Source organism: Calidris pugnax, unplaced genomic scaffold (assembly GCF_001431845.1).
Source record: "Calidris pugnax isolate Ruff unplaced genomic scaffold, ASM143184v1 scaffold49, whole genome shotgun sequence".
NCBI lineage: Eukaryota > Metazoa > Chordata > Aves > Charadriiformes > Scolopacidae > Calidris > Calidris pugnax.
This window is the reverse complement of record NW_015090798.1, coordinates 808,529-836,020: the sequence shown is the minus strand read 5'-3', so window position 1 is coordinate 836,020 and position 27,492 is coordinate 808,529. Positions and strand designations below refer to the sequence as shown.

General features: G+C 41.1%; 2 protein-coding genes across 3 annotated transcripts in view; one reads left to right on the top strand and one right to left on the bottom strand.

The window, feature by feature from the left end:
* The window catches only part of FBXL5 (F-box and leucine-rich repeat protein 5), a 37,368-nt gene extending 16,185 nt beyond the window's left edge, over positions 1-21,183 (top strand). Inside the window, exons 3-11 of one of the 2 annotated variants that reach the window (XM_014937069.1) lie at positions 159-254; positions 1,045-1,228; positions 3,792-3,974; positions 5,773-5,898; positions 6,864-7,012; positions 7,206-7,288; positions 8,713-9,435; positions 12,191-12,339; positions 20,511-21,183. In XM_014937069.1, the coding sequence (XP_014792555.1) occupies positions 159-254; positions 1,045-1,228; positions 3,792-3,974; positions 5,773-5,898; positions 6,864-7,012; positions 7,206-7,288; positions 8,713-9,435; positions 12,191-12,339; positions 20,511-20,587 (1,770 nt within the window). In that variant the 3' untranslated portion in view covers positions 20,588-21,183. Of the gene's footprint in view, positions 1-158; positions 255-1,044; positions 1,229-3,791; positions 3,975-5,772; positions 5,899-6,863; positions 7,013-7,205; positions 7,289-8,712; positions 9,436-12,190; positions 12,340-14,682; positions 15,075-20,510 lie in introns of those variants that run through there. The other variant, XM_014937068.1, reaches the window with a different exon arrangement.
* Positions 21,184-25,113: 3,930 nt separating this feature from the next.
* Positions 25,114-27,492, bottom strand: part of CC2D2A (coiled-coil and C2 domain containing 2A) — a 57,741-nt gene continuing 55,362 nt past the window's right edge. Inside the window, exons 33-35 of the mRNA XM_014937096.1 lie at positions 27,394-27,452; positions 26,723-26,900; positions 25,114-25,993 (exon numbers count right to left, since the gene is read on the bottom strand). Coding sequence (XP_014792582.1) covers positions 25,805-25,993; positions 26,723-26,900; positions 27,394-27,452 — 426 coding nt within the window. The 3' untranslated portion in view covers positions 25,114-25,804. The remainder of the gene's footprint in view (positions 25,994-26,722; positions 26,901-27,393; positions 27,453-27,492) is intronic.

Below are 27,492 nucleotides of genomic sequence, written 5' to 3'. Positions count from 1 at the left end.
CATGAAACTTTGTAAGTGAACACCTTCTCACGATGAAATAGAGCAAACGTGCAGCCTGTGTGGGGAAGACGTAATGGGCTTTGCTTTGATTTAACAGTTCAACCTTTTGAATGAATTGACAAGATTAGATAATAGTTAAATCTTTGCTTTCTTCTCAGAATGAATATGAACAGCTAAACTATGCGAAACAGCTGAAGGAGAGATTGGAAGCCTTTACCAGGGATTTCCTTCCTCATATGAAAGAGGAGGAGGAGGTAGGTAAAAATCTTCCTCAAATATGCTGGTCTTCCCTGGGGTTTGGAATGACTGAATAGAGACAGAGGGTTCAGAGGTTCAGGTTTTTTCACAGTTCTCTTCTGTTTTTATTACTGTGCTAATTTTTATTTGGGACTGTGGTGTCATTGTTCTGTTCTGACTGCAGTGACACATTCTGAAACTGGAGATATTGGAAAATTTTTGATGAAATTCTGGTCCCTTAAAAAATTGATTAAAGTCCACTGGGGCTGGGATTTGTTTGCAGCAGGTAGGTAGTTGTTTAAGGGCATGTGTAGTAAGACTTAAAGGAAAAAGAGAAGTCTTCTAAACCAGTCCTTCATGACTCAAACTGACACTCCCAAACAGCCTCTGACCTATATTTGAAACATAGACTAGTACTGCCAGTCTGAGGATTTATGGGTATCCAAAAACTGGGAAGCATCTTCTGGAGAGAGTAAATCTTCCGAAGTCTGTCCAAGGGAAATCTTTTTTCATGTTTCTCTTCCTATCCTCGCCTATCCTGTGAGTACCTTGAGAAGTTACATAGTTTAAGCAACTTTAATCACTTCCCTTTTCTGTTGGGGAAAACAGTTGAGGAGTTTGCCTGAGACTCTGCAGAGATCCATGGGCAAGCAGAGGGTTGGGATCAAATCTTCCACGCTCCCTTCCTTAGGTTGACTTAACGTATGACGTGTTTTACTTGGAGAGAGTTTGAAACAGGAAATTCTGTCTAGCATTATTGACTACCTCTGTCAGCTCCAGGCTTTTTTTTTTCCCCCTTTGCTTTAGGTTTTTCAGCCAATGTTGATGGAATACTTCACTTATGAAGAATTGAAAGATATTAAGAAGAAGGTAATCGCACAGCACTGCTCGCAGAAGGAGGCTGCTGAATTCAGAGGTCTTAGTAAGTGGAATCAAGCAGAAGAGCTGCAGAAGGTCTTTAAGTATTCTGTGGATGAGAAAGCAGATCAAGGTGAAGCATCTAATTAAAGTCATTTTCAAACTGCAGTTTTTATCTAAAAAGCCATACCAGTGACACACCTAAAGTTACGTACTGGCAGATAAAATAGTTTTTATAAAATGGGAATTTTTTCACACCAATTTTGAAACCTTAGGAACTTTTCTGTTTGATAAAGTCTTTTTGGCAGGTTGTAATGGAGATAGTACTTCACTATTTACCTGTTCTCAACCTTTTTCCTTTCCCTTCCTTCTCCCAATAATATTTGATATAATAAACAGGCAGAAATGATAATTCTAATTTCATACTTCCATTGAAATTATATTTTCTATTTGCAGACCCTGCATTTAACTCTTGGTTTTCGGGGCTACTTTGTAAGCTTTTCTGTTGATGGTTTACTAACACAGAATTAATTAGGCAACTGACAATATTTAAAACTAAAAGCAGCTGAGCTTCCCCACTACTTCACTCCCCTGGCCTCTTAGGAACCAGAAAGGAAGAAACTCTGTGTGTGGAGTGATACAAGGGGGTGAATCCATGCAGCCTGCGAGTAGGTCAGATAAAATTTAATTTGCATTAATCTGAAACTACCTTTCCTGATGAAACTTACAATAAATGGATGACTCTACGATTCTGTGACTGCTAAAGTGCACTTCAGGCTTGTTTTATTAGCCTAAGTTGTCCATGTTTGCAGTTTTAACTAACAAAGAAGGGTTCATGCCCCAAACAAGGGGAATTAATGTCCAAAAAGTGTAACAGTGGGATGTGAGACTGATAAGTAGAGCGAGCCCTCATGAACTGAACTCTGTGGTGTTGATGAGATGTGGTGCTCTCATTAGAAAAACTTGGAAAACTGCTCTGTTATCAGATTTTTTTTGGATGAAACTTGACTTGAATGGAATGATTTTCTGAACTACTGAACTGGTCATTTTCTGCCCTCCAGGTGAAACCTTCAGAAAAGATCATGGTCCGTGGTGTGAAATACTATTGAATCTGAACAGCTGACTGTGACAGAAGTAGCCTTATGGCATTACTTGCTGTTGAGCCTAGCTGGAGTAGCAGTTGTGGGACAGCAGTAATTCTGCAATGGTTGTGTTCTAGACTTTAGGGAGAAGAAAGTTTGTGTCCTGCATCCATTTAAAAAAAAAAAAGAGAGGAAGAAAATAACACAGCTTACAGTGCTGTGAGGTTTTAATTTTAATGTGAAATTCTCTGTAGTTTACCTGCAGAGACTTACCAGGAATACGAATAAATATATTGATTTATCAAGTGAAACTTTATTTAATTTATTTTTTTTAAAGTAGCAATAGATCATCACTGGGTAAAGTTTATATTGTGCTCATGTTGTGTTCTAGACTTTAGGGAGAAGAAAGTGTGTGTCCTGCACCCATTTTTTCTTTTTTTTTTTTTTAATGGAAGAAAATAACACAGCTTACAGTCCTGTGAGGTTTTAATTTTAGTGTGAAATTCTCTGTAGTATACCTGCAGAGACTTGCCAAGAATACAAATAAATACATTGATTTATCAAGTGAAACTGTATTTAATTATTTTATTTTTTTTTAAAGTAGCAATAGATCATCACAGAGTAAAGTTTATATTGTGCTCACTTTTGAAGGTTCTTTGCAAAAAGAAACCTGATCCTTGTCTCTCTGTGAAGTCTTATGTATTTTGTGTCTTCAAAAATAAATCCTTACTGATTTGTGAAACCTGCTATTTCTAAGGACTCCTGAAAACAGTTTTAGAAAATGTTTTGCTGGAGTAAATTTTCTTTAAACAAAGCATTAAAAATTCTCTTAAAACAGCAAAGAAGCCAGTAACCAAATCACTGAATTTGTAATTTTGTACAGTTTGCAGCTCTCTGTGTTCTATGCCGATAAGGGGGAGCTATTGAAGATGGTTCCTAGTGCTTTCCATTTAAGTATTAATTGCAGTGGTCAAATTTTAGCCTCTAACCCAATATTTTGTATAACCTTCCAACCTGAATGGCTTGTCACCATTCAGGAGTTAAAACTACTTGTCTATGCTGGCAGTTAAACCTAGAAATAAAACACGAGACAGCTGCAAAGAGTTAAGCATAGACTTCTTGCTGTGGCCTAGTCAAGAGGTTGAGTGTTTTTGCTGAGTGGTCCCAGCTGGTAGATTCTCTGCTAGTTCTGTTTCCTGGGAATGTGGCAAAGGATATATATATATATCATCTATGACATAATGCATTTTTTAAAACCATTTCATTTATAGCAGATACTGCTTTAATCTTGCTGTGGTTGAGTAGCAGCCGTTTACTTTTGTCCAGGGCTTTTTTGGACCCTTGGTGGGGGTCAGGGTTGGAAAAAACTAGCAAGTTGAGAAAATGGCAAACAGGAAAACAGCTGATTTTTTTTGTTTATTTGTTTAAGGTGGTATTATGGTAAAGGCTTTTTAAAGCCAAAGTGATACCTACTTTTTTCATCTTTTTTGCCAAGCAATTGTTTATTCTTTTTCAGATGCTATTTTTTATGTTGTCCTAGTCAAAATGTGAGTTCCACTGTTATTTAAAGCTGTGATGCTGTGCTTCATTTAACACACACTTTCTATATTTCAGAAACCGAAGTAACAGGGCACACCACAAATATTACTAATCTTCCTCCTGAAGTAATGCTGACCATTTTCAGTTACCTTAACCCCCAAGAGTTATGTCAGTGTAGCCAAGTAAGCACTGAATGGTCACAGCTGGCTAAAACTGGATCTCTCTGGAAACATCTTTACCCTGTTCGCTGGGCTAGAGGTAAGTTGAATTGAATTCTTCCTTTGGAAGCATGTCAATTAGCAGAATTTCTGAGTTTATAGAAGAGAACTTTTTAGTGTAGGCTGGCATGTACAGTGAACCTGACAGCTGAGTATGCTGCTGGCAGGGATAGTGCACTGAAACTTGGTTAAATATTAAAAATTCCCAAAAGATACTTCCATCTTACTGAATTAAGAAACCAAAAGTTGTCTTGATTGTAACTCGTGAGTAGTTCTCGTGTACAAACTGTTGATTAGCTTTACGGGGGTTTGCTTGCTTGTATGAATGTTAACAAGTATATTCACTAATACAACTTCTTAATTATGATTTAAGAATCTAAGGGGTTTTGAATTATAAATGCTGCTGTTACACCTACATCAGTAATATTTTTATTTCATTAGGTTATTAGGTAGAAATAAAATATAACTATTTTTTCTGATTTCCTGGCTAGTATGCTCTCCTCTGAGAGGTCTCTTAGAGCTGCAGAATGGAAGTTTGTAACAAAAGGAATTCTAACATATCCTCACAATATATTCTTTTTATATTCAAACTTCAAAAAAAACTGTATGAATGTTAGTTTTCGTATTGATTCTTTATAGATTCAGTAACTTCGATTGTAGTAAGAACTAAGTGGTTTTTTATGACTTCGTTCCTCAAAATTTCCTGTTAATTAAAGCTAACAATATAGATCTTAAATTCTGAGATACCTAAAAGCTAAAAACTTAATTCTGGCCATATCTTTATGGCTTCTAAAATCTGTACAAGGCAGAAAGGAGTTAAGTGACTCTTAAGTCTGAATTCATTTTTTTGGTTGTATAAATCTCACTGAAAATAATGGATTGGTCCTCGAGCTGGAAAAGACTGAGTGGAGAGGAGGAGTTTCAGAGTTTAAACTTAAATTTTCCTCTTAATCTGAAACCTAGTTGTCTGGATAATTGAGTGCTGTACAAAAAAAATGTAACTGGCAACTGCTTAAAATAACTTATTCCTCAATCCATTTTTGGCATGACAGGAAGCTAATTTCAGGATTTACTGTCTGTGCTACTACAGCTCTTTGTGCAGAAGTGCTTTAAACTGGGTGGAAGCTTTCCAAATAGGACTTAGGGCCAGCAGGGGAAAAAAAGAACATAAAACTACAGATTTAGTTAAATTTTTAACTTTTTTTTTTTCCTAATACAGAGAGGGCTTCTGAGATTTTTTTATATATTATAAAGGTGGGTTAAAGAAGATGATAAATTTTACTGAAATACTACTTTTGCTTCAGTTAGTTGACAATCAGTTAGGATTTCACTGTCACTGTATTGTTCATGTCAGAAACCTTGTGCCTGTAGGTGCCATTCATCCTGGAGTTGTCATGTGCAGTGACTAAAGCCAGACTAATAAAGACACATCCTGGTAGACTGTGTATTTGTGAAGATTCCAGAGGAAAACAGAAATGTCTAAACCCAAGTGTTTATACTAAAAGTTGATGGTTAATATATCTACAAGAAAAAGCTTCAGCACCTACACAGTCCAAATACTCCATAATTGTCTCAAAAATAGTGTAATGGGCCGTGAGTTCTGTAATGGTACTGAAACTGTTCTATCTTTTGAAGCTTTAAAATGTAGATCAAATAAGAATTAATATCAAAGTTCAGTCCAGTCTTAGTTGAGATGAATGCAAAATTAATTTTTATCTTCAGATCAAGTCACGGTATACTGCAAAGTGTTTCATTGCTATTTGCAGCAGTGATGAGGATTTTGTCTTGATATCTCTTTTAATTTTTTTCCTCTTCTCTTTTTTGGGGGGGATGAGCAGGTGATTGGTATAGTGGTCCTGCAGCAGATCTTGAGACAGAACCTGATGAGGAATGGGTCAAAAATAGAAAAGATGAAAGTCGTGCTTTCCAGGAATGGGATGAAGATGCTGACATAGATGAGTCTGGTAGGTAAATCTGATTTTGATGGTTGATGTATTTGTTTTTTTCCGTGAAGATGACATAGCTGTAAGAAGTAAATGTATAAAATGGAGTCTTTGCTATAAAATCAGTTTAAAGTACAGATTTTTCTTTCATAGTTGGTTCTAGTACATTAAAATAATAACAAATGCAATAATTCTTATGTTCTGTCGAGATTAAATGCTTACTAAGCCAGGTAGACTTCTACTGTAAAAATGAGCTTAGAAAGTTTTGCCTAGCAACTACTTAAGGTTCCTTAAAGGAGTGTTCTTTTTCCTTCAATTCATCCAGACTCCCAGCTGGGTGGAAAAGAAAAAGGGATGGAGTCTGGGGGGAGGTGGGGGAAGAAGCAGGCAGCTCGTTTTAATGAGCTCAATTAATTCACCTGGGAGAGAGCAAACCTGAGGGCAGGTGGAAGAAGAGTTAGGGGGATGTTTCTGGAGTTAGGAAGGAGGTAAAAGCTTGGCTTCCTCTCTTCAGGAAGTTTGGATGAATCATCTTGCACCCTAATGCATCCTAGGCTTAATTTAAAATTTGTCTTAAGCTGTTATATCACAGGATATGAAGTGCTCTGTGAGACAGTATTTCAATGTATAAAGTAAGTTGGTGGAAACAGCTGCCCCAGACAGCCCTGGGCAGTGCATAATCTGTAGTAAATATTTCTCCAAGTCCTTTAATGATAATTTAATGTGAAGACTTTTAATGTTTTTACTTGCCATTAGAGTTAAACTCTTCAGGACTGTCAGAAAGGCAAGCAGATAAAGATGAGACTTATGTAGTATGTTGAGGTAGAGTTCAGCAAAAGTTTGATGTAAGGTACTTTCTGAAACTCCCTGAAAGCTTGTTAAGCTTTCTTTAGTTTCCCGATAACTTGTTTGATGTAAGATGGCAATGTGAGTTCCAAATGACTCAAAACCTACTTTAAGTCTTTCTCTTTGGTTTTGTTTTGCAGAAGAAGCGGCTGAAGATTCTCTTGCCATTAATATAGCACAAATGGAAAAACGTTTACTGCACGGCTTAATTCATCATGTCCTCCCACATGTAGGTTCCTCAGTGAAGACATTAGTCTTGGCCTACAGTTCTGCAGCATCCAGCAAAATGGTATGTAATATGAAACAGGCATTTACTAATTGTGGCCACACAGCCTCTAATAACTGATGTGCCCAAATTTAAAACACTTATGTGGTGAAAATGAGGTGCAGTTCAAGAGAATGTTAGTTCCTGTGTTGTCTTTTGACACTGTGCAGCCTTATTGCCTTGTGTCTTTACTGATTATTTACCTTTCCTTTTCCAGGTTAGACAGATCTTGGAGCTTTGCCCCAACTTGGAATATTTGGATCTCACTCAAACTGATATTTCAGATTCTGCATTTGAAAGGTTAGATAATTGTTGTTTCCTCTTAAAAAAAAAAACCAAAACAACCCAGCTTTTCAAGGGCGAGAAACATTCAAACATGTCTTAGTCTGTTGCCAATGAGAGAGAAATAGAGAAATCACATTCGGGATTCATGCGTAACTAAGAACTAAACCAGAGTAACAAATTAATGAAATAAATGTCAGTGGGATGGTTCATGGGTGCAGAGCTTGCACCAGTGGGTCTTACTGTGATACTGAAACTTGGTGGCTGTTTCAGCGTTCAGTGCTTTCATTGTATAGTGCTTTCAAGCTCTATATGTTAACAACACAGAAGAGATTACCAGCGTGGGTGCTGGCAACAACACTGCAGCTTGTGCAAGAAGTTTTATTTGAAATAAAAAGCCTTATTGAATTTCTGTGACTCAGAGATGAATCTTTGTGAGCTTCTGTCACTCTCTAGTGAAACTTAGGTTATTTGCTGCTCCACATATAGATCTATTTCCAACACACCAACTTGTAACTGACAAAATGAGTTTGGCTTGTTGTAAATATTAGTAATCACTTGTACAAAGTAAACGGTAGTTAACATAAACTATGGATAGGTACAGGTCACTTAAATCAGCTATATACTTCTACAGCTAATGTATCAATATTACGGTAGATCAAACTTCTATTCCAGTTGAAAAAAATAAGGCTGAAGGGGTGAGGTTTTGTTAATATGAAGTCTGATGTCATTAACATCTCTAATCCTAATCACTTTTATGGAATAATTAATACTGTAGACAGAATGTGTTTCAGGAATCCAGCTATTCCCTCTGAAAGAAATCAGAAATGGCAAAAGGATATACGGTCTAAGCACACTGATATTTCAATATGTAAAAACTGCCAAGCTTGAGAAACTCAAGCCCTAGAAATTCCAACTATTAAAATACTTCAAACTGAATGTTACATCTCAAGAAGGTGTTTTTGTTTGGTTTTTTTTTTAGGGGTAGTTCAGTAAGTTCACTTTTTTAGGCTTCTGAGAAGTGAACTGTGTAAGTCTGGTAACTCAGATACCTCTTGGTAACTGTGTCATGCACAACAGAATCTGCTTTTTGAAATTTTTGTCACATTTATTTGGTGTTTTCAGTCTGATCTACTATTTAAAAATTCATTCAGTCTATGGCAAATTTGGACTTTTGAGTCTCATGTATGGAAAAATACAGGTTGTTACTGATTCATGATTCATTTCATCTTTAAACGTAATTTTTCTAGGCATATGTCCAGCACTTGGAGTATCAAATCTAACCTGTCTGGGACATTTTCTTTCAATATTCTGTGAATTAATAAAGTATTTTACTTATGAAATGTTCTTTTGTGTATTTAGCCTTAACACCCGTTTCTGAACAAAAACTTAAAAAAAACCAAACAACAAAACTAAGCAAACCACTTTTTCTTTGATTTCAGTTGGTCTTCAGTTGGTTGTTGTCAAAATCTCCGCCACCTTGATCTGTCTGGATGTGAAAAAATCACCGATGTGGCCATAGAGAGGATTTCCAGAGCACTGGGCATCATATTGACTCCCCATAACAGAGGTGCCCTGAAAAGCTGCAGGAACAGGAATGCTAAGACTTTGTGGAAAAACAGAGAGCTTACTCTGCAGTCCCACAAGAAGTATAATTGTTTGCGCGAAATCAACAACGAAAACCTCATGGAGGGAGGAGGTGGTGAGCAGCATTGGACTAAACCTGAGGGCTCAGAAAACTTCAGTTCTGATGACGTGTGGATGTTGGATGCAGATGATTTAGCTGACATCGAAGATGCTGCAGAGTGGAGACACAGGAACGTGGAAGGATTTTGTCTCATGGAACCAACATCCCATATTAATTGTTCTGGATCTTGCTACAGCAGAGACATTTATGGATTAAGGACTAGAGGGTGGCAGCAGCACTGTGCTTCTACTGACTTGATTTACTGCGGTCACTCGTTTTGCTGTGCTGGGACAGCACTAAGAACTATTCGAGCACTTCCAGAGTCCTCTGCACTGTGTAAAAAACCAACATGGACTAAGCAGTCAGAGAAAAGAGACTCAGCATACTCTGGGAGTGAAAAAACAGATGAAGAGACTGCACGAGTTCTTCAGTTTCTCAGTCTGTCTGGATGTTACCAGATCACAGACCGTGCTCTCAGGTGAGGAAACATTTTTGAGCTGTTTTGCTGCGTTTGTGCTTTTTCTAATTTTATTTGTTGGGTCATTCTGGGGTGAATCTGCCAAGATTCAGTAGAAAGCTTTTAACTGAAGAAACTCTGGTAAGTTTTAAATGGTCTTTACATCCTAAAATATTTATAGTACTAGACTTGAAAATATTTATAGTACTAGACTAGTACTATAGTACTAGTCTTCAACTTTTTCTTTGGAAATTTAAGAACAAAATCATTTAGATGTATTCTCTGAAGTCAAGTATTTCTGTGAATTTGTTGTTCTAGGTGGTATTAATGCTTTTAGATTTGACTTCTAGTGATTTACTGTCAGGAAATTGTGTTGATTTGCTGATTTTATTTTTTTTTTTTCCACTATGCCTGTCAGTACACTTGAAACTTTATAAAACTGGAGTAATACGTCATTTAAGCTCTCTGGATAATGATATAATTTATGGACAGGCTGGATCAAAGGGCTGAGGCCAACTGAGTGAGGTTTAACAAGGCCAAGTGCTGGGGCCTGTGCTTGGGTCACACCAACCCCAGGCAGGGCTACAGACTTGGGGAAGAATGGCTGGAGAGCTGCCTGGCAGAAAAGGACCTGGGGGTGTTGGTCAACTGTTGGCTGAACGTGAGCCAGCAGTGTGCCCAGGTGGCCAAGAAGGCCAGCAGTGTCCTGGTTTGTATCAGGATGAGGGAAGTGATCGTTCCCCTGTACTCAGCACTGGTGAGGCCCCACCTTGAATGCTGTGTCCAGTTTTGGGCCCGTCACGATATTAAAGACATTGAGGTGCTGGAGCGGGTCCAGAGAAGGGCAATGAAGCCGATGAAGGGTCTAGAGCACAGGCCTTATGAGGAGAGGCTGAGGGAGCTGGGGGTGTTCAGTCTGGAGAAGAGGAGGCTGAGGGGAGGCCTTAATGCTCTCTACAACTCCCTGAAAGGAGGGTGCAGAGAGGTGAGGGTCGGTCTCTTCTCCCAAGTCATAGGTGATAGGACAAGAGGAAGTGGCCTCAAGTTGTGCTGACGGAGGTTTAGATTGGATATTAGGAAAAATGCCTTCACTGAAAAGGTGTTTGAGCATTAGAACAGCCCTGGAGGTATTTAAAAGTGGTTTAGTGGTGGACTTGGCAGTGCTAGGTTAATGGTTGGACTCAATGATCTTAAGGGTCTTTTCCAACCTAAATGATTCTGTGATGCTGTGGTAATTTTGTATGTGCAGAACATCATGTTAAGTATGACCTTGTATAACAATTAGGGGAAAAAAATAGTTTAACATTGAGATGGCTTCAGGAGTTGCAAAATTTCATGTGTGTGATATTTGCTATTGATATTTTGTATTGTCAGAAAAATGTAGTTGTTGCTTCATAGTGACAGTGGGCTGAGGCTGAAATAACTGCAGCCACCTGCTCACGTGTGCTGCAGCACTTGGGGCTAATTCAAGCCTCTTGGGACTCCATTCTTACCCCTGCTGTGTGCTGTAGTCCACTGGGAAACAGTGTGAGGTGCTGCTGGTGTTGATTTGTCTCTCCAGAGACTTCATCCCTATTTGGTGCTCAGAAACAGCAGCTCCTTCTGGAGTGGTTCTTCTGATGCATACTCTCTCACTCAGCAGAGTGAGCTTTGTGTAGCTCTGCTTTCTGCTTGAGCTTGTTGCTGTTGGACTGGTGGAGTGGATGGGTACTGCTGAGCCTCCTTTGGTGCTAATTAGTTCATGATGTGTATGGTTTGCATGTTACTGGTCTGTGTTTTCATAACTGGGTAATCTAGGACCAAAGGGAGGTTTGAGGTCATTGAGTCATGGGAAGGGTTCAGTTGTGCCAGTTTCCCATTGATGCTTTTTTGGATAAAAGATGGTATTTAAGAGCTGAGAGTGTGCTGCAACAAGTGCTTCCTGCCCTCGTCAGAGTAGGTTTGAGTCCCTGATGAAAGGGAATGAAACCTCCTGATAGAAACACGTGCCAGGGCATTTCATAGCAAAGTTGTTAACAGACAGCTGCTCTTGTGGTCGGCACTTCTAATTCTGCCTGCTGACAGGAGAAAGTTGCTCTGAGGGCATTTTCAGTTTGTTGTCCCAGCTTGAGTCTGCAGCTTGGTGAGTCAAGCCCTGTGGGTGAGCTGGTTTGTGGTGGAGCTTGGGCTGGTTGCCCCAGGGGCTCGCAGAGAAGCCAGCGCTCGGGTGTGATACATCCCACGAGGCTGTCGCATCAGCAACCAAACTCTTGCAAGAGTTCTCAAAATAGAGAATTCCACTTGAATATTACGGTGGTATGTTGTCATAGAAGGGCTCTGCTGTCAGCCCTAGAAAGTTGCAAATTTGGATTCCAAAATAATTTTAATTAAGAAAAAAATGAGATGCTCAAACTTCTGGAAGTGTAATGCAGCAAACTTGAGTGTCACGTTTTCAAGATGTGTTGAGGAATATACATCGTGTTGGAAGAGTTGCCAAAATCAGTATGGTTTGGAGCAGCATGTTCTGGTAGTTCTTTGAAACACTTGGTCATCTCTGGAGTCATTCCTAAACAAAGTGATTCACCATTTAATTCTGTGAGAAGGAATAGTTAGTAGAAATCAGTTCATTTGTTAGGTCTGCCAGCTCGCAGGGTGTGAAACTGCCAGATGCAAAGCTAGATGGTTGATTAGACGTGTGGGGGTTTGTTAAGAGATGCAATTGAGTTGGTGACTTGGTGACAGGGTGGGTTCTTACCACTGTGGGGGTTCTTACCACCTCTCTCCTGTCTGTTAACAGGGCGCTGACTCTGGGAGGAGGACTGCCACATCTGGAACACCTGAACCTCTCGGGGTGTCTCACTGTCACTGGGGCGGGCCTGCAGGATTTGGTTTCTGCCTGCCCTTCTCTGAACGATGAACACTTTTACTACTGTGACAACATTAACGGTAATGTCTTTTTATGAAGATGTGATGCTTTTCTGGGGAGCACTTTTTTTTTCCACTTTTTTTTTCGCTTCACTGATTAATTATGAAATGACAACTGTTAAGTCAGTTTTTCCTCACTTGTTCTTCTGGGTTTTTTTGCTTGACACTACTACCATTCTGTACTACCTGGGAAAGCGTTTTCAGTCCTTGTATCTCATAATTTAATTGAGCATAAAAACTAGGGGCTAGAAAGTACGTCTCCATATAGCTAATACACACTTGCCCTCTCCTTATCTTCCCTGTAAACCATGGAGTTTTATGTTTTCTTTATGGTCGTAACTTCAGACAGAGGCTTCATTAGGTTGATACCAAAGCGGTGATTTTTAGGAAAGGAATGATGTGTTTTGCCATGCAAACATCCCAGGTTGCAGTAGTTTCCATATAGCTAATACACACTTGCCCTCTCCGTATCTTCCCTGTAAACCATGGAGTTTTACGTTTTTCTTTACAGTCGTAACTTCAGACAGAGAATTCATTAGGTAGATACCAAAGCAGTGATTTTTAGGAAAGGAGTGATGTGTTTTGCCATGCAAACCTCCCAGGTTGCAGTAGTCTCACCACGGTACCACCACCTTATGGAACATGTAATTCATTTTTTCTGGTTTTGGTTAAGTCAGTAACTTTTAGGGATGGATCTAAGCTGGGGAAGCATCTGGATAAAGTCATAAAATATGTTTATAGTGCAAGTTTTCTCAGTGTTTGCCACACTGGAATTCAGTCTATTATGGTGGGTCCAGTAAGCATTCCTAGCATGAAGTGGGATCTGTGGTGTGACTTGTTTTAAATTCACACATGGAATACAGGTAAGTACAATCAGAAAGGGAGGGAAATGGAGGATAATAGAGTTCACAGGATTATAAGAGTAGCATGAAGTGGGATCTGTGGTGTGACTTGTATTCCATGTGTGAGTTTAAAACAGGTAAGTGCAACCAGAAAGGGAGGGGAATGGAGATAATAGAGTTCACAGGATTATAAGAGCTAATTGTGTGTAAAAACAAAATTATATTCCCTGGTAGTTCATGGTGTTCAGCGCAGTGATTTGCATTTCCCTTGGGATGCAGCCACGGCAGGGGTACAGGATGCCAGAGCTTTGGTGCTGCACGTGAATCTCTACTGACGTTTGGGCATTCAGTCTGCTGGAACTGATGGAAAATGATGCACTTGGATCCTAATATTAGAAGGGAGAGCATTAAATGATACTCTGCTTCCATAATTTTTGCACTGCTTCATATACTTTTTGACACTAACTGTTGTTTTTTCTTAAATTGAGACACTTGCTTTTTGTTGCTTCCATTCAATCCACACCACAGCTTTTAAAAATCTCACAGCATTTCAACCTGGAAATCTTAAGGTTCCTTTTTTAAAAAAAAAAAAAGTCCTCCACTGACTTTCTTTCTTGCATTGCGTTGAGTTTAAAGATGTCTTCAAAGACCAGGCCTTTTTTCTTTTCCAGCTGGTTCCTTGCTATTTTCCCTCTGTTTTCACTTCTGGCAGTAATACCAGACTCAATGGTTTTGCTTCACCTTGAGACATTTCTTTTTCTCTCTTTGTCCCTAAAATACACTGTGTTGTCTTACTATTAGTTTACAAAGCCAGAATCTCTTGTGTGAGGCCCCCACTGTAAAGCTTGGCTATTCCATAATATTCTCAGGAAATTATTTGTTTAAACAGAATACTTTTTGGCATTATTCTGTAAAGTTGTCCTGACCCTCTTCCTGTTTATTTCCTTCCTCTCCCTGCCTGCTGGAAGCTGTGAGCCCATAAGCTCCCCTTGGTTCTGTAAAGCGTCGTGCGTGCGTTTGGATGAACAGTTACCCCCGTAGAGAGAAATCAGCAGGGGAGTGGGGCTGTGACAGTCTGACTCCTCACATCTGTTCAGAAATAGGAGCATCTCAGAAGCCTGTTGGTGTTTTCTTTAAGAAGGAAGTCAATAAAAACTGAACAGGGGTGTCCTAGAGAAAAGCTGAAATGGGAAATAACCTTTTATAATGCAGTTTTATCTGGATACTGTTCTTTGTGTTTTCACTCAAACTTCATTGTGGTAGGGCTGTTCAGTGTGAAACTAATGCCTTATTCTGCTCTGTGGGCAGCAGGATTTCTGTGACAGCATGAACTATTTCTGTATCATTTGGTGTTTCTAAAGTAACTGTAGGGAAAGCTGTTTCGTTTAAATCCATCTGTTTGATTTGTTTGATCCGTTTCTGCTTGTTTGCACTTGTACAGATTGTGTTATTAACTGCTGCACAAAGATTATTGGTCTGTAAGCAGGTAGAGAATAATTTCATAATTTTCTTTGCTCACCAGCTTATCGGGGATTGTTTTTGGGGAAGGAGATACGTTCTGGGATCATGTTGGAAAACGCTTCAGTCTTGCAGAACAAAAATTGGACCCAACAGCATGGAATGTATCCATCTTTGAAAAATAAAGATACCACTTTCATCTGTTGACATATAAGGGCTTTACTTTCACCTACAGCCTATTTTTAGATTTTTTTTTTTGTGTAAACACTGAGCCTAACGGGACTCTTACACACAGCTTCGTTGGATTGGCTTTGTTTGCTGGGTTGGTTTGGTGGAAGGGCCAGTCTTTTCTCAGTGGTGCCCAGGGACAGGACAAGAGGAAATGGGCACAGACTTGAATATAAGAAGTTCTACCTAAACACGAGGAGGAGCTTCTTTACTTTGAGGGTGGCAGAGCACTGGAACAGGCTGCCCAGAGAGGTGGTGGAGTCTCCATCTCTGGGGACATTCAAAACCCGCCTCGACAAGTTCCTGTGCAGCCTGCTCTGGGTGGACCTGCTTTGGCCAAGGGTTTGGACTAGATGATCTCCAGAGGTCCCTTCCAACCCCATGTGATTCTGTGAAATGTTTGTTTGCAATCCTTAGATTATCATTGCAAGTGCATATAGTAGACTGAAACTAAAAAGGTCGAGCAGCTGTGGTTAGAGAGACTCAGTTGTGCTGTTGCACGGCACTAGTATGATGCCGTTTTTATGAGCAGAGATCATGAATTTGTGCACAATTCCAAATTTATTTTCTGTTTGTTTACTGTTCGTATGACTTCAGTTCTTGGTTTGGGCACGGCTGGTGAGGATATCTACCTCTGTTTGCTCAACACTGGAAACTTGGGGTTGGATATAGCCCTCAGCTGCAGCTGAAAACAAATCTACCAGTGTGTAACACTTCTAACTGCTGATTGTGTTTAATGTCTAAAACACAGCTGATTGAAAATCACACTGAACTTAGAAGAGTTTAATGTTTGAGTTACTTCTTGCCACTTGGAAGTTATAGTTCCCCATAGGCTGTTTTGTCCAGCTGTGTTCAGTCTCCTTACTGTCCTCGCAGTTTTGAAGCCTGGGGTGCCATCACCTTCAGGAGGAGAAAAATGGGGGTCCCTAATTTCTGCAGCGGCAGCTCTTCGCAGCTTTTAGGTATGATTCACTTTCTAGAGATTTTAAATGATGTAGTCCTCAGGTGCTGTAATTAAAGAAATAGGGTATTAATGAAATAAAGTTGTGCTTATTCTGATGATTCACTCTTTTCTCCTGGCATTTAGAGGTTCATGGGTCATAGTTTGGTCTGTCTTCCAGCATTGGATCCAGGACTTTGCAATTTCTGTTAAGATTTAGGGACTCGTGTGTGCAGCTTTATATGGGAAAACATTGTTGTTAGACTTCAAGAGTTTGGTTTATCTAAGTTCTACAGATAACCAAGGTGCTCTCATAAAGGTCTCTAAGTGTAACTTTTCCAAAGGCCGATAAAGAGTAGCACTTAGTAAACTCAGATTTGAATTTCATATCGCCGTACATATATATTTTTTTAAAGCTAATGCTTAATTTGATCACTTTGCTGCTAATTGCCCTGTAATGTACTATCAGATATGGTTTGCAGAGTTGATGATGGAGCCTCTTGCTGGTGGTGGCTGTGAAAAAGAACTGCCCTCCTTTGTGTTCCTCCCAGCTCATTCCTGCTGCCTTCCTGTGGCTACCATTAGTCTTTGTGTGGCTACTTGGTAAACTCAGTCAAGAACTGGGGTAGCTGAAAGCCCTTTTTTTTTTTTCCTTTTTTTTCCCCTTTTTTTCCCCTTTTTCCCCTCTTCCTTGCTGGGTCAGGGATCCATCTGGCTGTAGACAACGTGAATGTTTCTGCTGCCACAGGCGAGAGCCAGGACAAGTGGCTACAGGGATGTGGCGTTGGCAGCCGGATCTCCTGGCTGGAGCAGCTCTTTCATCATGCTCTGAGATGTCACACATTCTTGGTGAAATGATGAACCTCTTTCTAGGAAACTTTAACTAATTTTTGTTTCACTAGTGCACGTAACAAAAGGGAGTAATCAAACAGCTGTGCTCTTTCTTACATTGCAACACCTCTTTATATGCAGTTTATTTGAAAACCAAGCGCTGTTCATCATGAGTGAGCAGAGCTCTGTTCTGGGTCACCTGGAGCATGTGAGTAATCAGATGTAGCATCTAAAGAGCATTACAATAATCCAGTTTAGAGGTAATTGGACCAGTGGTGGGTTAGGTGAGAATCTGATTAACTCTGCTTTCCCAGGTGAACCAGCCCAAACCACATTGAATTTAGGCACTTCACCGCTAGAGCTCGTGAAGTCCTCACAGTCTGTAGAAGAAGAGGGGCCCTTCTCAAAGAGATTCAGCCCCACTGCACGGTCTGAAATGACCATCTCAGTGGACAATATGAAAGGAACTTTATACTGTTACCATATTGCTTAACCTGGTGCATCGCTGAGGTGAGATGAATCGGAGACCTTGTATATAGAGGCCAAATTAAACAGGAGAGAGTGTTTTTTGGCAAGATTAAAGAGGCCATTCGTACTTAAACACAGATGTAGTTTGAAATCAAAGTCCAGTCCAAATGAGGTCAGTAGCAAAGGGTGGGGAAATAGGTTAGGAAGCCAGAGAGGTGCAGCCAAAAGTCAGTTGTAGGAAACACAAATGGTCTCTGTGGCTATGAAAAGCAAAGGCATTTCAATTTTGCTATTTGTATGAAATGTAAAAAAAAGTCAGCTAAGGAAGGTTAGGGCTTTGTAGAGGAGAGAAATGACCTGTGATGGAGGAGATCAGCTGCTGTGTCAAAACATAAATTGTCATAATCCAGTAACCTTACTGTTAAAACTATAGTTACTGACACTTACTACCTTGTTGTAACAAGAGCATTAAATACCCTCCAAATTGTGGGAATTGCCTGTATGTGCTAAGAAAGAACAGAGAGTGGCAGATTTTGGGAGATGTGGCTTGAACTCCGAGTATTTCATTTCCTCAGAGGCTGTAAAATCAGTGATGGTGTGAGGAATAGACATGGGACAGGAAATGCAGCATGGGAAGAAGGGTGAATTTTCACTGTGGTTAGTATCATTTGTAACTCAATGCCTAATAAATTAGGAAATGAAGCTGTAAACTTCTCAGGTGATGCAGTTTACTTAGAAGTTTCTACATTTTTGAGATTTTAAGTTGCTGTAAGACCAGTTTAAATTTAAAAATGGAAAGCTAATTAAAGGATAGGAAGAAAGGGCAGGGCTTAATGGTTCCTGTTCAGGATGGAGAAGAACCTGGGAGGTGACATCTCTCTCCCCATTCCCCCTCCCTTAAGACATCTGTGCCCTGATCAGTGTTACTCTGCCTTTCTGTTGCTGTTGTGGTGTAAGACATGCAGGCAGTGATTTCCAAGTGTTTGAGTGGTGCTGAGCTGCCTCGAGTAAGGATCCTGGTGCTGAAGATTTCCAGAGGGACTTCTTACCAGGTTCCTGTAGAGCTGTATGTATGGATGTGTGTCTGGGCCGTCGGGAATAATCCAACTGTGATTGCATGAAACTGAACTCAGAGCCGGCAGTCACAGCGTGGAGAGGACCATATCAGAGAGCTGTTGGTGCTAATTCTGAGATCTTTCCTGTTTGCAGCAGCAGCAGCCACAAAAGCCACCAGTGTTGTGCCTCCCCAGGGCGCTGGGAAGGAGATGCAGTGTGCTGCATGGTCCTGGAAGCCGTGGGGCACTCAGGTGTGGAGTACCGCGTGCGGTTTGGGTCTCCCCGTCTTGAGGAGTGTATGTGAAGGAGGTACAGAAGATACAGAAGAGGTCCCCTAAAAAGAGTTAGGGACCCGAGCAGCTGGCTCGTGAGGAGACACTCAACAGGCTGGAATGTTTCAGTATGGGAGTGAGGAGGCAGGAAGTGGGATGACTTTCCACGTAGATGAGGTGACTGTGCAACAGGATCTCTCCAAATTTTGCAGTATTATCCTTGGGCAGCAGCAGATGAAGCGGGCAGGAGATTGACCAAAGGCAGATGCACCACGTAGTGAACTTCTGGAAGTTCACTGTGGCGAACAGTCAGTATCAGCAGGTTTAAAAAGAGATGAAACAAATGCAGGCACATTTGCTACAAGATACTAGAGGGAATGGACTTTCATGTCCCTACTGCACTGGGTAGGGATGCTGGGAAGACAGAAAAGCAACACACAGTGGGCTTATGTTGTCTCCCCAGATAATGCTTGGTGCCAGGGATGAAGGCAGGGTTAGGTGGACCATTGCTCGCACCTAGAAGGGCAGGTTCCAGTTATGAGCATGGGGAAGAACTTCCTTAAAAAGAGCAAGAACAAGATAGAAGCCATTAAAGTACACCGAGTATTAAAGTGCACTGAGTATTCCCTTCCTGGGGATGCTGTGGTTCTGTAGGTTTTGTCAACGAGCTTTTTACTGGAAAGGTGACAGTGGCTTCAGAAGGGCTGGGGCAGTGGTGAGGAAGGTGACTTGGGAAATGGCTCCACACAGAACATGGTCTGCTGAACCGCGCTGTTCAGAACCACAAGGTCTCCTTTGTAAAGGACTTAACAAAGAAGCTTTCAAACTCTACCTTGTAAGTGACTCGGAGGACCAAAATTTAGTTCAGTTGAATAAAAATATTTGAAGAGGGAAGAGTTTTTTGCCAAATGCAATGTTTAACTGTTTTTCATACTGTCCTTCATTATGGCTTCAGCTTTGTTTTATGGACTCATGCATGCTAACTTAACTTTGTAGAATATTGCTCATCAGTGTGGGGAATGAAGCAGAAAGCTGATTTCCAGATACCAGGGTCTTGGAAATTAATTGAACGTTGACTTTAAATTACTCTTCAAGGGGAAAAAACCAAGCCAGCCATAGCGTGGTGCCCTAGTTCATTACATGATTTTGTTCATCTTTTCTAAATGTATTGAAAACATCTTAAATGTTTAATTTGTCTGAAATACAAAGGGGGGGAAATTTGGGTCAGGTCTTTACCAGCTTGTTTTAGTGAACTCAGCAACCCCCTTCCATTTTATGTTGGGAGCCCGAGTTCAGCCAACCTGAATGTCACCGTTTGTGTCTCTGAAGCAGGCGTGTGGCTGCAGGACACCAAATCCTGTAGTAATAACCTTAATAGTTTCTTATCTCATGATCACTTTAACATGTCAAATGAAAGGGATAACAGTAAGCCAAGGTAAGTGGAGGTGGGTGGATTTACAGCATTGGTTTATACTGTCTGTGCTCACAAATTTGTCTTTCTCTTTGAATGGCTGGTTTTTAGCCTTACGGGCTTCTGAAAACTGCAGCGGTACTGAAGGTGATTTTCTCTTTTAGTTGTTGAATTTCCAGTTGGAGTATGTGAGGTCTCGCGAACCATGAAGTGTTCATGGAGTAAAAAACCTTCCAGACTGAAAAAAAAGAAAAGTCAACACTGTTTCCGTTATAGTAGAAACAGTTTTGGAGATCATGGTTTCTTTGGTAATGCCAATCACCTGAATTTGAAAAACAGGAGTTAAATCTGCATAGTGAAAGTAGGCCTCAGTTCTGAGAGCTGGCTGGGAGAGCTGGCTTCAACTGCATTTCCCGTTGCTTGCTGTGCATCTGTGTCACTTTGAACGTGTTGTCTCCACGGGACTAAGCTATCGGAGCAAAAATCTCTGGAAAAATATCATCCAATTGAGGTTTTTTTACTGTATTAGTCCTGGCAGCGTTTCAGGCTTCACAGCGCTGAATCAGGTTTAGTGCATTAAAAGAAAACCAAACCAAGAGATGTGCTCTGAATGACCAGGTTATGCGAATTCTGCATCTAAATAAATGGCCTTTTCTTCTTTTCACATTTGTTCTGTTTTTGTGCAGGTCCTCATGCTGAAACCGCCAGTGGATGCCAGAATTTGCAGTGTGGTTTTCGGGCCTGCTGCCGCTCTGGCGAGTGACCCGCTGCCTCCCGACCCTTTCAGTCGACTTCCTTTAGCTGAGCAGGCTTCCCTTCATGCACTTTACTTACCGTTGGCATCTTGTGTTAACCATCCCTGGAGTGAGAGTCGTTACACTAGCCTGACCCCGCCCACAACTTCCAAACCTTAATTATGAGTGTACTGTACAGTGTTGTAACAATCTCACCAAATCTCATTTGGTTTCAAGGGTGTTGGGTTTTGTTCTGCTTAATTTGGGGAAGATGGGAAAACGTTCAGACTTTTTTTTTTTTTTTTTTCCAATGCCACTTTCTTCCAGGTTTGGCACTTAAATATTCTTTACAGGATTATTTTGTGTTAAGTGAATGGTTTTGTTTTTTTTTTATCTTGAATCCGTAAGTACAATATAAAGCTCTGCAGAGGATTTGAAATGTCTTTGTTTGCATTTTGGGTAACAATTCTACATCTTTAGGAGCCTTGTTTCTCCCCCTTTCCTCTCATCCCGACGTCGTTCTTTATATTGCAAAATTAGGGAAATTCCCACCTTCCTTTTGCATTTGGTTTTGTATTTGGGCTTGAAAGACGTACTCAAATAAAACATTCCCACCAACACAAAATGTACGTAGCAGTTGACTATATGTGCTTTCAAGGTGTGATGTCCAGGCGTGCTGTACCCGTAGGGCACGGAGGTGGGGTGGGAGGCTGTTGTGGTGGTTGTGGAGCTGTGAACCCTGCCGTGGGCACCTGGGGGCTTTTGTCTGGTTTCTTCTGACTGTGTTAAGATGCCTTTTTGAAACAACTTTGAGGGATGTCAGTTTTCGTTCTTAGGAAATCCGTGGAAGGCAATACGTTTTCCCCACTGCTTTGATGTTTAAAAAGACCCCTTGCTGTGTGGTAGGGAGGAAGAGGATCTCGTTGGGCTGAGTGAAACCTGCACTGGGAAGAGAGATGAGCAAGGTACGAGTCGTGCGTGGGGGTGTGTGGGGCGGTAGGGGAAGAGCCTGCTGCAAGAGGAAGGGAGTTTTGCAGCCCGTGGCAAGTTGCAAACTGCAGTGGCCACCTGCTTGTGTGACTGGTGTGGCTGCAGGTAGCTTTTTTTTTCCCCCCATCCTGCCTAACTTTGAAAACTGACAGTATATCAGACTGGTAATTCGTAGCTGTTTTACTAATTGGATACGTTCTTTTGAGCAGTAGTTGTTGAGGAGAGCAATCCTGGTGGCAAAGGTACCTTCTGAGATTCTTGGTGTCCGGGAAGTCAGCCTGCAATTTATTGTAAGCTCCAGCTACACCTACAAGTTTTGATACCATCTTGCTCCCAGTGGTACTGAAGTAAGGGAAGGAAAACGCAAGTGAATGTGGAGTTGGTGCAGAGTTGGTTGGTTGTGGTCAACAGCTGAACGTGGGCTGGAGGCAGGACCTGCAGGGCTCAGCTAGAAGGCTACAGAAGGGTACTGTGATCCATCAGCTGTTGCTTCAAGTAAGCTGCATTAAGTTTACTTTGGTGCCCAAAGGTGAGAGTAGAGATGTGGCTGTTTGTGCAATGCGTGGCTGAGGCAAGAGGAGAGCAGTGAGGTATGTGGTGGGCTTTCTTGCCTCTGTCCTCATTCCAGAACTTATGTTTCAGAGGCTGGGAAGGTGCAGATGGAGGTCCTCCTCCTTGCTGCTGTGTGGTGTTTTCTGTGTGGATTGGTGGGGACACAGCTGAAGGCTCAATCAGCTGCAGAAAATTCTGTTCACTCACTTACATTGTGTTTTTTCTTCACCTTTCTTTGAAGGGGAGTTGGGACTAAACTTGGGAGATACCATCAGTGTTGTTCAGCAGAGCATGGTGTGATGACAGTGTAGCTGCTGGAGGTATATAGAGGGAACCTGTGGCAACCAGAGGCTTTAAACCAAAGATTTTGTGTCTAGCACTTACTAGGTGGACTCTGTCTAGTTTGGAATTAAGCTCAAGAACAATCTTAACTTTGACATGTTCTGATGAACATCCTTCCTAAGCTCTGCCCACCACCACTTTCACTTGGAAGAGTTTCATTAGTAAGGTAACTGCAGGAAAAGGATATATATTTGTATCAGCATTAACAGCACCACTACTGACATACTAATAAGTGGATTTGATTTTCATTCTTTTGATAACCTTGTACCAGGGTAACTCGCAGATAAAATTTTCATACTCCAAAGTAATTTAATCAAGATCTCGTATAAAATGAATGAGCTTCCACTTAGGTTTTGATAGGAATATTTATTAAATACTATTGTCTTTAACTTTTAAAGAAAATGTTGTCTTGCACCTCTAAATGGTGCTGGCATTTATAGAGTCTCTAAATATGAAGGAGCAGAAGCAGCAGCCTCTTAAAAATTGAAGTAGGGCCTTCACTGATGGCTCTTTGGTGCATGAAATTTTATTCATGGGTAAATAGTCCCAGTCTCCATTCAGGAACGTGGGTACTGGAAACTGTAACTATTTGTTCTGTAACTGAATGACAGTGTCTTTGAGGAGGAAGAAGGTCTGTAGATAAAATACACTGATGAGCTTAAAACATAGTCCTCAAGGTGTCTTTTTTTTTTTTTTTTTTCCAATGCCACTTTCTTCCAGGTTTGGCACTTAAATATTCTTTACAGGATTATTTTGTGTTAAGTGAATGGTTTTGTTTTTTTTTTATCTTGAATCCGTAAGTACAATATAAAGCTCTGCAGAGGATTTGAAATGTCTTTGTTTGCATTTTGGGTAACAATTCTACATCTTTAGGAGCCTTGTTTCTCCCCCTTTCCTCTCATCCCGACGTCGTTCTTTATATTGCAAAATTAGGGAAATTCCCACCTTCCTTTTGCATTTGGTTTTGTATTTGGGCTTGAAAGACGTACTCAAATAAAACATTCCCACCAACACAAAATGTACGTAGCAGTTGACTATATGTGCTTTCAAGGTGTGATGTCCAGGCGTGCTGTACCCGTAGGGCACGGAGGTGGGGTGGGAGGCTGTTGTGGTGGTTGTGGAGCTGTGAACCCTGCCGTGGGCACCTGGGGGCTTTTGTCTGGTTTCTTCTGACTGTGTTAAGATGCCTTTTTGAAACAACTTGGAGGGATGTCAGTTTTTGTTCTTAGGAAATCCATGGAAGGCAATACATTTTCCCCACTGCTTTGATGTTTAAAAAGACCCCTTGCTGTGTGGTAGGGAGGAAGAGGATCTCGTTGGGCTGAGTGAAACCTGCACGGGGAAGAGAGATGAGCAAGGTACGAGTCGTGTGTGTGTGGGGCAGGGAAGAGAGATGAGCAAGGTACGAGTCGTGCGTGGGGGTGTGTGGGGCGGTAGGGGAAGAGCCTGCTGCAAGAGGAAGGGAGTTTTGTAGCCCATGGCAAGTTGCAAACTGCAGTGGCCACCTGCTTGTGTGACTGGTGTGGCTGCAGGTAGCTTTTTTTTTTTCCCCCCATCCTGCCTAATTTTGAAGACTGACAGTATATCAGACTGGTAATTCGTAGCTGTTTTACTAATTGGATACGTTCTTTTGAGCAGTAGTTGTTGAGGAGAGCAATCCTGGTGGCAAAGGTACCTTCTGAGATTCTTGGTGTCCGGGAAGTCAGCCTGCAATTTATTGTAAGCTCCAGCTACACCTACAAGTTTTGATACCATCTTGCTCCCAGTGGTACTGAAGAGTAGTAAGGGAAGGAAAACACAAGTGAATGTGGAGTTGGTGCAGAGTTGGTTGGTTGTGGTCAACAGCTGAACGTGGGCTGGAGGCAGGACCTGCAGGGCTCAGCATACAGAAGGGTACCGTGATCCATCAGCTGTTGCTTCAAGTAAGCTGCATTAAGTTTACTTTGGTGCCCAAAGGTGAGAGTAGAGATGTGGCTGTTTGTGCAATGCGTGGCTGAGGCAAGAGGAGAGCAGTGAGGTATGTGGTGGGCTTTCTTGCCTCTGTCCTCATTCCAGAACTTAAGTTCAGAGGCTGGGAAGGTACAGATGGAGGTCCTCCTCCTTGCTGCTGTGTGGTGTTTTCTGTGTGGATTGGTGGGGACACAGCTGAAGGCTCAATCAGCTGCAGAAAATTCTGTTCACTCACTTACATTGTGTTTTTTCTTCACCTTTCTTTGAAGGGGAGTTGGGACTAAACTTGGGAGATACCATCAGTGTTGTTCAGCAGAGCATGGTGTGATGACAGTGTAGCTGCTGGAGGTATATAGAGGGAACCTGTGGCAACCAGAGGCTTTAAACCAAAGATTTTGTGTCTAGCACTTACTAGGTGGACTCTGTCTAGTTTGGAATTAAGCTCAAGAACAATCTTAACTTTGACATGTTCTGATGAACATCCTTCCTAAGCTCTGCCCACCACCACTTTCACTTGGAAGAGTTTCATTAGTAAGGTAACTGCAGGAAAAGGATATATATTTGTATCAGCATTAACAGCACCACTACTGACATACTAATAAGTGGATTTGATTTTCATTCTTTTGATAACCTTGTACCAGGGTAACTCGCAGATAAAATTTTCATACTCCGAAGTAATTTAATCAAGATCTCGTATAAAATGAATGAGCTTCCACTTAGGTTTTGATAGGAATATTTATTAAATACTATTGTCTTTAACTTTTAAAGAAAATGTTGTCTTGCACCTCTAAATGGTGCTGGCATTTATAGAGTCTCTAAATATGAAGGAGCAGAAGCAGCAGCCTCTTAAAAATTGAAGTAGGGCCTTCACTGATGGCTCTTTGGTGCATGAAATTTTATTCATGGGTAAATAGTCCCAGTCTCCATTCAGGAACGTGGGTACTGGAAACTGTAACTATTTGTTCTGTAACTGAATGACAGTGTCTTTGAGGAGGAAGAAGGTCTGTAGATAAAATACACTGATGAGCTTAAAACATAGTCCTCAAGGTGTGATTCCAGAAACTAAGTTTCACCTGAAAATATGGTGGCCAAACCCTATTATTTGACTCTGCAGTGTCACATTACGTGGGCACATGTAATGCTTTTAACAGTGTGGTGTCCCACTGGCAGCTATTAAAATGCTGTATAGAGATCACCCCTCAGTACTGGAATTTCAAGCAGTCAGTCTCCTCCTCAGCAGTAGTAGGTAGTATCTTCGGTGGTTGCAGGATGAATAAAGCTCATGTGTTTGCAGCTATTAAAAATCAGGTTCTTGCTCTGTGTTTTGGGCTAGCTCAAATCAGCAGGGTGAAAAAGTGGTTATATTTACCCTCACAGAAGCAAATTTCTTGAGGTTTTCTGACTGGTCTATACTACCTGTTTCGAACAAGTGAAGCAACATAAATCCATACAGAGAGAACGTTTTGGGGATACGCGTGAATATAGACAGCTAGAGCAAATTCCACGTTGGAGACGTCGATGGTGTGGACTCCTGTGCTGTGGACAGCTTCTATTAAAGGTCTGACTTCAGAATATGGCATATGAATAGGAAATCCAGAGACCTGGGAGAAAGAGAGAGGAAAAAAACCCATATAAGGTAAGAAGAAAAGCTAAAGGCACCTGAATAAATACATAGTTTTAAAAATCTGCTTTATGTGCATGTAAATTTATCTTATCTATCTAAAAAAGGCTATTTTGTATTTTAATACCACCTCCCTATTTCATATACTCCAGGAAAGTTTTGCCATTTTTCCTCTTTAGTTTGGGTTGAGTTCAAAGTGCAGCTGTTTAGAAATCCAGTAGAATAAAGCATAACTTTGTTGCTTTTCTGCCTTGTAACTGGTTTTGATTCTTCCTGTTCTCCTGTCTATGCTGGCTGGGGAGTTGAGGTGGCAAATACCTCCTGCCCATGGTATGTTTCAGGTCCAACAGGAACTGAAACCTCAACTCATTTGGGAAACTGCCACCAGTCAGCCCATGAGCATCCAGTGCTGGGAGACTGGGGGCAGCGACACAGGAACAGTGCAGCCAGTTTATCTTTGCATTCCTGTCTCTCTGTTCAACACAGTTTTTATCCCCAACATCTACAAATAAAATAGATCATAGAGGTCCCTTCCAAATCTGTGAATCACATGTTCACTCTGTAAATATTACAATGGTTTGGTATAAAAGCTCTTCTGCCTTTTGGTAGTAGAGGAAATAGCTAGTCTGGGACGCTCTCCTGTACCACAGGGGTAGTGATACTGAATCCTAGGGATTTAGATTCCTGCCCTGTATGTTCCCAGCCCTACCCTGTAGTCTCCCAGCTGTTTCTGCAGCTCTGCCTGATGGTCGTCTTCTATGTCTTTGCCTTGGTTTTGTTCCAGCAGCGGCAGGAAGTTCCGCAGGGTAGAGGTACAGTATCTGTTCCAGCGGGTGAGGTGCCTTGGTCTCCATTCCATAATCTTATCTTTCAATAGTTTTTCAATCCTGCAATAAAATATACCTATAATTACAATTCTGATATTTACTGGACGCCTGAGCTGATCTCCCTTGATCCCTCCCTTGGAGGTTTATGGGGAACACAGATGACCTCAGTTAAATTTACCCCTGTGGAAAAGCACAGCAAAGCAATGCCAGTGTAGCTTTTTCTTCAGTAACAGAATGGGAGGGCAGGGACTTTACAGCCCTTTTTAGTTCAGTCTCCTCCCACCCCTCTACAGCATTTTGCTTAGTAGGAAACTGTCTGTCAATGCTTGATCAGTTCCTTCTTTCTGGCAATCTCTATTAGAATTAAAAAGTTCACAAAACTACACCTGATTATTATTAGTACTTTTTTTTTTTTTCTTTTTAGGGCATTCTCAATCCCAAGCACTGAAGGCAGGTATTTAGGACTTAGGTATGAATATGCTTGAGGAATGTAAGAAGATGTTCCACCTCTAGTGATCAGCACTGACAGAATTTGTTTTAGAGGTAGACTTACCTGCCCTGTAGCTCCACTGCAGCAGCCTTGTCCGAATGCTGATAAACCAATTCTTCAGGCTAGCAAGAGATAAAAAGTTTAAATACTGAAAAGTGCAGT